The sequence below is a fragment of the Loxodonta africana genome, chromosome 1 (genome assembly GCF_030014295.1).
Source record: "Loxodonta africana isolate mLoxAfr1 chromosome 1, mLoxAfr1.hap2, whole genome shotgun sequence".
NCBI lineage: Eukaryota > Metazoa > Chordata > Mammalia > Proboscidea > Elephantidae > Loxodonta > Loxodonta africana.
In genome coordinates, this window is record NC_087342.1 from 104853270 (window position 1) to 104865769 (window position 12500).

The 12500-nt window shown below is 47.0% G+C and overlaps 1 protein-coding gene across 1 annotated transcript; it reads left to right on the forward strand.

Moving 5' to 3' along the window:
- The first annotated feature begins 2610 nt into the window (after window positions 1-2610).
- Window positions 2611-10989, forward strand: GUCA1A (guanylate cyclase activator 1A). The gene is made up of 4 exons (XM_003403915.3): window positions 2611-2811; window positions 9506-9655; window positions 10037-10130; window positions 10826-10989. Exons 1-4 carry the CDS (start codon window positions 2611-2613, stop codon window positions 10987-10989), a joined length of 609 nt encoding a protein of 202 aa, XP_003403963.1.
- The last annotated feature ends 1511 nt before the right edge of the window (window positions 10990-12500 follow it).

A 12500-nucleotide genomic window follows, 5' to 3' on the forward strand; every position in this document is an offset into this window, starting at 1 on the left:
GAGGCCGACTATGGAACAGACCATCATTGCTCATATGTAAGTTCAAGTTGAAGCTGAAGAAAATTAAAACAAGTCCATGAGAGCCCAAGTATGACCTTGAGTATATCCCACCTGAATTTAGAAACCATCTCAAGAATAGATTTAATGCATTGAACACTAATGACTGAAAACCAGATGATATCAAGGACATTATACATGAAGAATGCAAAAAGGTCATTAACAAGACAGGAAAGAAAGAAAAGACCAAGATGGATGTCAGAAGAGACTCTGAAACTTATTCCTGAACGTAGAGTAGCTAATGTGAATGGAAGAAATGATGAAGTAAAAGAGCTAAGCAGATTTCAAAGGATGGCTTGAGAAGACAAAGTAAAGTATTATAATGAAATGCTCAAAGACCTGGAGTTAGAAAACCAAAAGGGAAGAACACACTTCGCATTTCTCAAGCTGAAAGAACCGAAGAAAAAACTCAGGCCTTGAGTTGCAGTATGGGAGGATTCTATGGGCAAAATACTGAACGACACAGGAAGCATCAAAAGAAGATGTAAGGAGCACAGAGTCACTGTATCAAAAAAATTTGGTCTATGTTCAACCATTTCAGGAGGTAGCATATGATCAAGAACCGATGGCACTAAAGGAAGAAGTCCAAGCTGCACTGAAGGCACTGACGAAAAACAAGGCGCCAGGAATTGACGGAATACCAGTTGAGACGTTTCAACAAACGAATGCAATGCTGGAAGTGCTCTCTCGTCTATCCCAAAAAATTTGGAAGACAGCTACCTGGCCATTCGACTGGAAGAGATCCATATTTGTGTTCATTCCAAAGAAAGGTAATCCAACAGAATGCAGAAATTACCTAACAATATCATTAATATCACACGCAAATAAAATTTTGCTGACGATAACTCAAAAACAGTTGCAGCAATACATCAACATGGAACTGTCAGAAATTCAAGCTGAATTCAGAAGAGAACGTGGAAAGTGACGTTGCTGATGTCAGATGGATCTTGGCTGCAAAGCAGAGGCTACCAGAAAGATGTTTACCTGTGTTTTATTGACTACTCAAAGGAATTCAACTGTGTGGATCATGACAAATTATGGATAACATTGTGAAGAATGGGAATTCCAGAACACTTTCTTGTGTTTATGTGGCACACGTACATAGACCAAGAGGCAAGAACAAGGGGATACTGAGTGGTTTAAAATCAAGAATGGTGTGCATCAAGGTACCCTTTCACCATACTTATTCAATCTGTGCTGAGCAAATAATCAGAGATGCTGAACTATATGACGAAGAAAGCAGCATCAGGATTGAAGGAAGCCTCATTAACAACCTGCTATGTGCAGATGATACAATCTTGCTTGCTGGAAGTAAAGGGAACTTGAAGCACTTACTTTGATGAAGATCAAAGACCACTTGCCTTCAGCATGGATTATACCTCAACACAAAGAAAATCCTCACAACTGGACCATAAGCAACATCATGATAAATGGAGAAATTGAAGTTGTCAAGGATTTCATTTTACTTGGATCCACAATCAACGCCATGAAAGCAGCAGTCGAGAAATCAAATGACATATTGCATTGGGTAAATCTGCTGCAAAAGACCTCTTTAAAGTGTTGAAAAGCAAAGGTGTTGCTCTGAGGACTAAGGTGCACCTGACCCAAGCCGTGGTGTTTTCAATCGCCTCATATGCATGTGAAACCTGGACAATAAGTAAGGAAGACTGAAGAACTGATGCATTTGAATTATGGTGTTGGCAAAGAATATTGAATATACCACAGACTGCCAGAAGAATGAATAAGTTTATCTTGGAAGAAATACAGCCAGAATGTTCTTTAGAACCAAGGGTGGTGAGACTTTGTCTCATGTACTTTGGACATGAAATCAGGAGGGACCAGTCTCTGGAGAAGGACATCATGCTTGGTAAATTAGAGGGTTAGCGAAAAAGAAGAAGACCCTCCACAAAATGGATTGACACAGTGGTTCCAACAATGGGCTCAAACACAACAATGATTGTGAGGATGGCACAGGACTGGGCAGTGTACATAGGGTTGCTGTGAGTCGGAACTGACTTGACAGCATCTTACTACGAAAACAACAGCAACAGTCTTTACAGAAGCTGACTGCCACATCATTCCCCTGCAGAGCAGCTGGTGGGTTCAAACCACCAACCTTTTGGTTAGTAGCCAAGCTCTTAACCTCTGCGCCATGAGGACTCTTTAAGAAGAGATTAGGAGATTGCAAACTGGGTAAGAAAATCCTCTCACCTGCCAGCTAAAGGCCCTAATCCCAGGCCTCTCTTCTTTTAAGCTTTGTTCTATTTTCACTCCTCTCCCCTAAGGTGCAGTCCCATTGGCTGTCAAAGATTTAGTGGGGACTTTTTAACACCAGTTCTCCTGCATCCCCTGGATTTGGGTGTGGGGTTGCACAGCCCTCCATTGCCTTCCCCTCTCTGCTCACCTTCTTCAGACATTTCTCTGCACAGTCTGATTCCTTAGGCCCTTCTTTGCTCAGATCTGAGTCTTTGAAGGCCAAGACGCCATTTTGCAGGGAGCAGCCAGGAGAAGGACCTATATATCTTGGGCGTCAGCCTCTCAAGGACCTGGGCAATGGGCAACGTGATGGAGGGGAAGACGGTGGAGGAGCTGAGCAGCACCGAGTGCCACCAGTGGTACAAAAAGTTCATGACCGAGTGCCCCTCGGGCCAGCTTACCCTCTATGAGTTCCGCCAGTTCTTTGGCCTCAAGAACCTGAGCCCGTCGTCCAGCCAGTATGTGGAACAGATGTTTGAGACTTTTGACTTTAACAAGGTGAGCAGAGCCTGGGGGAAGTTGGAGGGGGTGGCCAGAGAAGCAGGTAGAGAACGGAAGTGCCCACTGAAGAAGAGACATCATTTATACAGTTACTGTATTTGTTTATTTGGAAGGTCGAATTTCGACATTAGGCATGATTCAATTTTATCTCATGTTTGTTGAAGGAGCCCTGGTTAAGCACTCAGCTGCTAACCAAAAGGTCAGGGGTCCTAACCCACCAGCCACTCCGTGGGAGAAAAGACCTGTTAATCTGCTCCTGTAAATATTATAGCCTAGGAGACCCTATGGGGCAGTTCTACTTTGTCACATGGGGTCCCTGTGAGTCAAAATCGACTCGACAGCACACAACAACAATGTTTGTTGACCCCCCACTGTGTATCAGGCACTGGGGATTCAGAAATGAACCAGGCCTTGTCCCTGCCCCTACTTTCTAGGGGAAAACAGAAGAAAAAAAGAAGTTGCCGTTAAGTAGGCTCTGACTCACGATGATCCCATGTGTTTCAGAGCAGAACTGTGCTCCATAGAGTTTTCATTGTTGCTTTTTCAGAAGTAGGTTGCCAGGCCTTTCTTCTGAGGCACATTTGGGTAGACTTGAACCTCCGACCTTTCCGTTAGCAGCCGAATGAGTTAACTGTTCACACCACCCAGGGATTCCAAGGGAAGACAGAGAGATCCACAAATCAGTGTTGTCAGAGACTGAGTGTAATGGCTTCCTCTGCCTCGTCCACACGTACATCTCGGTTTACTCCAAAACAAATGGATACTTACAAAAGAGTCATTGAGAACCTACTATGTGCTTCGCACTCTATGAGGTACTTTTTAAAAATTTAATTAATTTATTGTACTTTAAGTGAAAGTTTATAAATCAAGTTGGTCTCTTATACAAAAAGTTATACACACCTTGCTATGTACTCCTAGCTGCTCTCCCTGTAACGAAACAGCACATTCCTCCTCTCCTCCCTGTATTCCCCATGTCCATTCAGCCAGCTCCTGTCTCCCTCTTCCTTCTCATCTCGACTCCAGACAGGAGTCGCCCTCATAGTCTCATGTGTCTACTTGAGCCAAGAAACTCAATCCTCACCAGTATCATTATTTATTTTATAGTCCAGTCCAATCCCTGTCTGGAGAGTTGGCTTTGGAAATGGTTCCAGTCTTGGGCTTACAAAGGGTCCAGGGACCATGACCTCCAGGGTCCCTCTAGTCTCAGTCAGACCATGAAGCCTGGACTTTTTATGAGAATTTGAGATCTGCATCCCACTGTTCTCCTGCTCCGTCAGGGGTTCCCTGTTGTGTTCCCTGTCAGGGCAGTGATCAGTGGTAGCCGGGCACCATCTAGTTCTTCTGGTCTCAGGCTGAGGTAGCCTCTGGTTTATGTGGCCCTTTCTGTCTCTTGGCCTCATATTTACGTTGTATCTTTGGTGTTCTTCATTCTCCTTTGCTCCAGGTGGGCGAGACCAATTGATTAACCTTAGATGGCTGCTTGCTAGCATTTAAGACCCCAGACACCTCTCACCAAAGTGGGACGCAGAACGTTTTCTTAATACATTTTGTTATGCCAGTTGACCTAGATGTCCCATGAAACCATGGTCCCCAAACCCCCTGTATGAGGTACTTTTGTCCAGAGTGTTTTATGCTCACAGGATGCTAAAGGTGGCGGTGGAGGGGTAGAGAGGAGTGAAAGCAGGGTGATGAATTTTCAGCCCCCACTAGCTTGGGGTGAGCAGGCCCATGTTACCTGGGTCACCCAGGTTGTAATGTGGACTCAGGAACTGGGGACAGGCAGGGTTGTCTGGTCACTGGGGAATCCAGGCTACTCCAACTCCATAATACCCAGTGACTCAGTTTCATCTTTTCTCTCAAGTAAGTATGAAGGTCCACGCAGTGGTCTACTTGCATCTGTCACTGGACTTATTAGGCGATGACTGCTGGTAAGCAAGAAGTGATGCAGAAAGGGCAATTGGGGATTGTGAGTTTGGGCCTCTGGCTTTTATCAGCTAGGTGACCCTGAGCCCATTGCTCCCCTCTCAGCCTCAGCTTACACTGGGACCTGTCATGGGTGTTGGAAGTATTGGCCAAGATGTTTATTCGTTTTCTTCTTTTTCTCATGTGTGTCAGAGTAGAACCTTTTCTTTTTGTGAGTTGAATTAGTTAATTTGTGAACATACACCAATTCAACAATTTCTACATGTACAATTCAGTGTTTGTTGATTTTTAATAGCAAATTTTCCATTTGTTTGGAGCAATTTAGTTAAGAAGTAGTAGTGGAGGAAAAACCGACAAACCCTGTCCCCCCCCGCCCCGTGGGCCCCCACTGTGGCCTCCAGTTGGAAGGGTGAGGAAGGGATGAAGTACCACCTCGTGCCCACCGCAGCTGGGAGAGGCTCCCCTCACTGCCCAGACCCTCCAAACACCACAGGGCTAAGAGGGAAAGCTAGGCTTAGAGGCCATTCATTTATCAGCAGTAGTGGCAAATGAGATTTTATTGTGATTCTGGTGAAGGTTTACACACCAGTTTAATTTCCCATTCAAGGACTTCTACACAAATTGTTCAGTGACATTGGTTACCTCCTTCACGATCTGTGAACATTCTCATTATTTCTATTCTGGTTGCTCTGTTTCCATTAATCTAGTTTCCCTGCGCCCAAATCTTCTCATCTTTGTTTTAAAGTACTTGTTGACTGTTTGGTCTCATGTAGATGATTTTTTAAAGGAATACAGTATTCACGGGTGATATTCTTATTTTTGTGGGCCAATCTGTTATTTAGCTAAAAGGTGAGTTCAGGGGCTTGTTTCAGTTCAAGATTTAACGAGTATCTCAGGACAATGGTCTTGGGGAGTCTTCCACTCTCGACCTGTCCAGTAAGTTCAGGAGCTATTTAAAGCTCACTAATATTTGAGGTCAAGGGGCCAAAGCAGATTATGGGCTTTGAGTCCCAGGCTCAAGGGCATCATCCTCGTGCTTGAGGGCTTTCCTGAAGGAGGCACCGGGGAGCAGAGTATTGGAGTCCGTAATATGGAGACCAGGAAGGATAGAGTCATCACGCTGAACCCACAAAATGCTCCAGAAATGCAACACTCCTTAACAGGACGGGGAGGAGTTGATGGTTGAGCTCTGCCACCTTGCCTCCAAATACACTTGGAAATATCTTATCCTCTCGCTGTCAAGGAAACCCATTCTTTGGGTCAAGACACGTCTCCAGCAAGCCCCCTAAAATCACACAGATGCTAGGGAGGGGCAACCCATAAACTTTGCATTTGCCTAACCTGAGTAATTCATATGCATCTCTTCAATTTTTTTCACACCTAAGTACCACCTATATTGTCCCAAACCTGATCCTTTTCTTCAATTGAAAGTGAATCAACCTCCTGCTTCTACCCAATATGGCCTCCATACCCTCCTCCATCTAGAGCCTTTGTGCTGCCTGGGACCCTCTTCCCCCAGAACTCTGCTTGGCTCACACCTTCCCCCTCCTTGTAAGTCTCTGCTCACGTGTTTCCTTCTCACAAACACCTGCCCTCATCACCCTATTTAAAACAGGACTGGCTCTCACCCCTGGATGGTACAAATGGTTAATGCCCTGGGCTGCTAACTGAAAGGTGAGAGGTTCAAGTCCACCTAGAGGTTTCTTGGAAGAAGAAAGACCTGGTGATCTCCTTCCAAAAAATCAGCCACTGAAAACCCTTGGAGCACAGTTCTACTCTGACACACATGGGGTTGCAGTGAATTGGAGTCAATTCAACAGCTACTGGTTTTGGTCTTATGTTGTTGTTAGTTGCCACTGAGTCATCTCTAACTCATGGTGACCTATGTGTAACAAACTAAAACACTGAATGAAATAAATGAATGAAAGCCCTATGGACTACAACTTGTAACATACTATACTAAATAACATTTAGCCATTATGTTTATTGTCTGTCTCCCCCTGCTGGAATGGGAGCTGCATTAGAGCAGGGATTCCTGTCTGTCTCTGTCCCCAGTACCTAAAACAGTGCCTGGAACATGGTAGACATTCCATAATATTTGTTGTATGAATGAATGAGTATAAGAGAAATAGCAAGTTTTATGGGCTAGTTATACATTTTGTAATACACATTAATTTAAATATGTAATTATTAAAATAAAGAATGCCCTGGAACACCTAAAGTACCTCATACACTCCCACAGTACACAATCACACTTTGGGCAGCATCACCTTGACTCACTGTCCTTAGCACAGGGCAGCACGGCCAGCTGGCTGGGAAGTGGAATACAGGACCGCAAGTTTTAATGCAGAGGAGTTAGAACAGGGATGGACAAACTACAGCCAGTGGGCCTGAGCTTATAAACAAAGTTTTTGTTTTGTTTAACTGTGTTGGGTATGTCTATAAAAGAAAACATTTGCCATTTCAACATTTTTTACATGTTAAAATCATCATGCTGTACAACCGTCACCACTATCCTTCTCCAAATTTTTCCATTACACTTAATGGAAGTTCAGTGTTCCCTAAGTATAAACGAAGTTTTATTAGAACGTAGGACACCCGTTCCTTTACGTATGGTCTGTGGCTGTTTCACACGGCAATGGCAGAGTTGAGTAGCAGTAAGAGAGCATATGGCCCACAGAGCCTGTAATACTTACTATGTGGCCCTTTACGGGAAATGTTCGCCAACCCCTGAGCTAGAAGTCACTCATATCCTAACCTACTGCACCGGCTGGGCAGGGTTGGGGGTACAGCTGCGTGAGTGGGGAGTGTGACCTGAGGGAAAAGCATATGCTTTGCTTACTTCAAAATTGTGCCTGAGGTTGGCTGTGCCTGGCTGCCAGGTGCACACAGGTGCACACAAATCAATGTAAATCTTCCATTTGTGCATTTGTGTGCTGGTGTAGGACTTAGGAGACCCAGTTTCTAGGCAAGGCTTTTTCATTCATTACCTGCTGGTGGGCTCAAACCACCAGCTTTTAGGTTAGCAGCCGAGCACTTAGCCACTGCACCACCAAGGCTCCTTCTGTGTGACCTAACCTCTCTCAATTTCAGCCTTTTCATCTGAAAATGGGGAGGGAAATATCCACCTCCAGGAGTTGCTGCGAAATTAAAAGAGTAAAGCACTCAGCCTCGGAAGCACTCAAAAAAATGTTAGTTTTGTTCTTATTTTTATTGAAGCTAATCCGCACCACAGTCCTGAAAGTACGTATTGTCATTTCAATCTTAGAGCTGAGAAAACAGAAGCTCAATAACATCATGTGACTTGTCCAAGGTCACATCTCTTACGAGAGGTGGCTCAAGTCTTTCTGGCACAAAAGCCTTTTCCAAAAAAGGGCAATGCCCTTTTAGCCATCCATTTTTCAAGTTACAAAAGTAATACAGCTCATTGTAAAACTTCCTGACAATATAAAAAAAAATAGACAGATAAAAAATGAAAGACAAAAGTATCCTCATACCTTGTCCAGAATTTCCTTAGCAGGTTTCTTACTTATCCAAGCAGTGTTGCATAGTGGCCCAATCTGACAACAACCCCAGGAGGTGGGTTGGGCAAGGGCTGAATGAGCTAAGGTGTGTGTGTAAAAGCCCTTGAACTTGGGAAAGCACCATGCAGATGTTCACTACGATTCCTATTGTGGGGCTCAGAGTGGTTACAGCCTTGCTCAGTTGAAGACTGGCACTGAACCAAGAGGTCTCAGAGACTGTCCCTCTCAACCTCTGCCATATTCCTAATAAGCAGTGCTCCAGCCTCTACTTGCCTGCTTTCAGTGACAGGGAGCTCATTATTGCACCAGTCTGGCCATTTCACTGTAGGGCACTCTGCCCATTAAAGAATTCCTTATACCGACCCCAAATCTGCCTCTTGGTCACTTCCCAGTTCCACAGTTACGGCTGTGAGTAAGCAGAGGAACAGGGGCTGGAATCCAAGTCCAAGTGCTACTTTCCCTACAGCTCTGAGCCTCTCTGTAGGACACAGGCTCCCCTCCCCCAGCTCTGCTCTGATAGAGTCAGGTCCTGCATTTCCTGCTTCCCTGATCCCCTGAGCAGAGCTGCTAGGGCTGGGCAGAGTGATGGCCCAATGAACCTCTGGAGGACTGTGGCCCCAATGCATGAATATACTGTACCACCCTCCCTCATGGCCAGCTCCTCCAAGGCTCTGCTGGTCATCATCTCCCTCAGAAGCTCCCTATTCTAATTCCACTATGTCATGTGCAAGAGTGTTATTGCTGACTATATATCATAAAAACATAGTGATTCCTTTACAATAATGCTAGTAGTAGTAATAACATTTATTTGGGAGCCTACCAAACATTTATTGAGAGCATAGTATGTTCCAGGCAGTGTTCTGAGTACTTTACACACACGAACTCATTTACTCCTACAACAAGCCCATGAGGTAGGTGCTATTGTAACTATTATAGATGAGGAAATCCAAGGCCAGACACATATTAAGTCTTCTGCCTCAGATCCCACAGCTTTGAGGAAGGGAGGCCAGGATTCAAGCCTGTGCTCCCCAACACGGGGCTCCCATCAGGAGAGGGTTATATCTTACGGCGTTCTGAATCCTTACAGTCTATCATAGCATGAGACACGTAGTAGATGCTCAGAAAAGTTGGAAAAACAGGGGGAAGTTGAGGTGGGCGGAGCCCAGGGCCAGGCAGGGGCGGGGCTCGGGTTGTGGTGGGGGGGGCCCAGGGCGGGACTCACAGAGACCACGCCCCTCGCCCAGGACGGCTACATCGACTTCATGGAGTATGTGGCAGCGCTGAGCCTGGTCTTGAAGGGAAAGGTGGAACAGAAGCTGCGCTGGTACTTCAAACTGTACGACGTCGATGGCAATGGATGTATAGACCGCGACGAGCTGCTCACGATCATTCAGGTAACTGCAGCTGCAGAGGGTCGGGCCAGGCTTGGGGGCAGCTGCTCCAGGTAGGACCCAGAGCTAAGAACTGGGGGTTGGGTCTTTAACAGGTGAAACTGCAGCCTCAGAAGGAGACAGGATTGGGGGTCCCGTTGGCAGGTCTGGCCCTCACTAACTGCGGTACCCGGGCTGCGTCCTTTCCCCTCTCTAGGCCTGTTTCCTTATTTATACCAAGCAACTGTAGAAGCTCAACCCTACGTCCCAGCTCTAAGGCCCCGGGCACCTTGCCTCTTCTCCTCCCTACTGTTGGAAGCCGGGCAGGCTTTCCCTGCCCCCACTCCCACCCCTGAGGCAGAATTAGGATGGATCCCTTCACTTCTGCTTTTTCTTCTCTTCTAGGCCATTCGAGCCATTAACCCTTGCAGCGACTCGACCATGAGTGCGGAAGAGTTCACAGATTTAGTGTTTTCCAAGATCGACGTCAATGGGGATGGTGAGGGGCCTGGAGTGGGGGTAACCAAGGATGTGGAGTCACCAGAGGGAGGGTTGCCAAGGGTGGGGGTTGTCAGAGGTGGGAGGTCACCAGGGCAGGAAGGAAGGCAGCCACACAGAGGACCCTCTGCTTATTATGTCTCCATCAGCCTCTGCCCTACAGAGTTGGCTTTTAGGGATTCCCTTGACCAGACTTGGAGCCCTGGTGGTGCAGAGATTAAGAGCTTGGCTGCCAACCAAAAGGTTAGCAGTTCGAATCCACTAGTCACTCCTTGGAAACCTTATGGGGCAGTTCTACTCTGTCCTATAGCGTCACTATGAGTCAGAATTGACTCGACTGCAATGGGTTCTTTGGTTGGACCAGACTTTGGAGCCCTGGTGTTGCAGTGGAGCTAGGCTGGTAACCGAAAGGTTGGTAGTTCGAATCCACCAGCTGCTCCTTGGAAACCCTATGGGGCAGTTCTACTCTGCCTATAGCATAGCTCTGAGTCGGAATTGACTCGACGGCACTGAATTTGGTTTTTTCTTGTTTGTTTGGACCAGACTTTGGGTCCTGGCTCCCTCTGCCTGCTCCATTCACAGGCCTCTTTCCCCGTCGTTGGCTCTGTCCTGGCCCCTTGCAGGAATCCAGCTGTGGACCCCGGGCTGCAGACTATGAACACCTCTCCCATATGACCTCCTTTCTCTCTACCCCAGGGGAGCTTTCCCTGGAGGAGTTCATGGAGGGCGTCCAGAAGGACCAGATGCTCCTGGACACACTGACGCGCAGCCTGGACCTTACCGGCATAGTGCGCCGGCTCCAGAACGGCGAGCAGGATGAGGAGGGGGCTGGCAGCGGGTCAGCCAAGGCAGCTGGCTGAGCCAAGGCCTGGCTGCTGCTGTATTGGGAGGTGGGAGGGGGGCAGTGTGGTGGTGCCTGGTGTCATTGTTGTTTTAATACTAGGCAGAATTTTGCTCAGAAGCTCAGCTTGCCTCTTTGGGGTGCAGGGTGGTGGCAGCAGAGGGGTAGGGGTGGGAGCCCAGAGCAGGGGACAGTGAAGGATGTTTCCTGGACCCTCTGGGTGACTCAGCTGGTGGTAGTTTCCCCTCCTTTGCTCCTCCTGGCACCTCACCCAGCTTTCCCTACCTGGCTTCTCCAGTTCCAAGCACTTCTAGATGTGAAAGCTTGGGGGCAGAGCTGGGCTTTTCCAGGACTCTGATGGGATCCCCTAGATCCCCTACAGCCTCGTTCCCTGTCCGGCAATCGCACAAACATCCTGCCCCCAGGAGCCAGGAGCCTACTTGTGTGGTCGTGTCAATCCATTCTTCCCTTCAGCAAGCATTTATTGAGCACCTACTATGTACCAGTGCTGGATGCTGGATGTACAAAAGTGAAGGAGACAGTCCTTATCCTTAAGGAACTCACAGGCTGATGGAGAGACACATGGACAAACATTGTTATAATAAAATATGCTCATAGAAGTTGTGGCCAGATTCCTGGTGGAGCCGAGGGGACTGTGAGGGGGTCTGACTCAGAGGCAGCATCACAGAGGTGACCCTTGACTTTGGTCATGAAAGAGGAGTTGGGGGGTTCCACATGGAAAAGAAGATGAAGAGAGTGGGGAAGTTGGGGGTGCCTTTTGTGTGGTGTATGTGTATGCCTGTGGGGGGCTGTGTGATGTGGGGAGGAGCTTTCTTAGGTGTCATTTGGGGGTATCCCTTAGGTTTAGAATTTTATGAACTTTGAGACATTTTTAGGGATCACCTTCTAGGGCCCCAGTAATACAGAAAACAATTCCTTCAAGAAGTTTATAATCCTACTGTGGAGACAAGGACGGAATGTTTGGGAGACAGTACAGATCCAAATCACGACTGGGTGACTGGCCGTGCTGTGCGCGTGCACATGTGTTCAGACCCTCGGGGGGTTCTGCTCAAGTCTGGTGTTGGCTAGAAAGGGGGCAAAGGAAGGGCTCCCCATTTATCCAGAGGAAACGCTTATTTATTCGGAAGTGACTGCACCAGCCCCTCCTATTTCCCTGCTGGCTCCTCAGTGGCATGTGGTGCAGCATGGTTCCTGTTATGGATTGAACTGTGTCCCCCCAAAATATGTGTGGTTATATCTCATTTGGGAATGGGTTTTCTTTGTTATGTTAAGAGGCCATATCAGGGTGTATTTTAAGCCAACCATATTTGAGATATAAAAAGCAGATTAGGCACAGAGAAGCAAGCAGAGATGGGGGAAGAGAGATGCCACACCACATGAATGTCACCAAGGAGAATGGCCCTTCCCCAGAGTGGACAGAGAGAGAAAGCCTCCCCCTAGAGCTGGCACCCTGAATTCAGACTTTTAGCCTCCTAAACTGTGAGAGAATAAATTTCTGTTTGTTAAAGC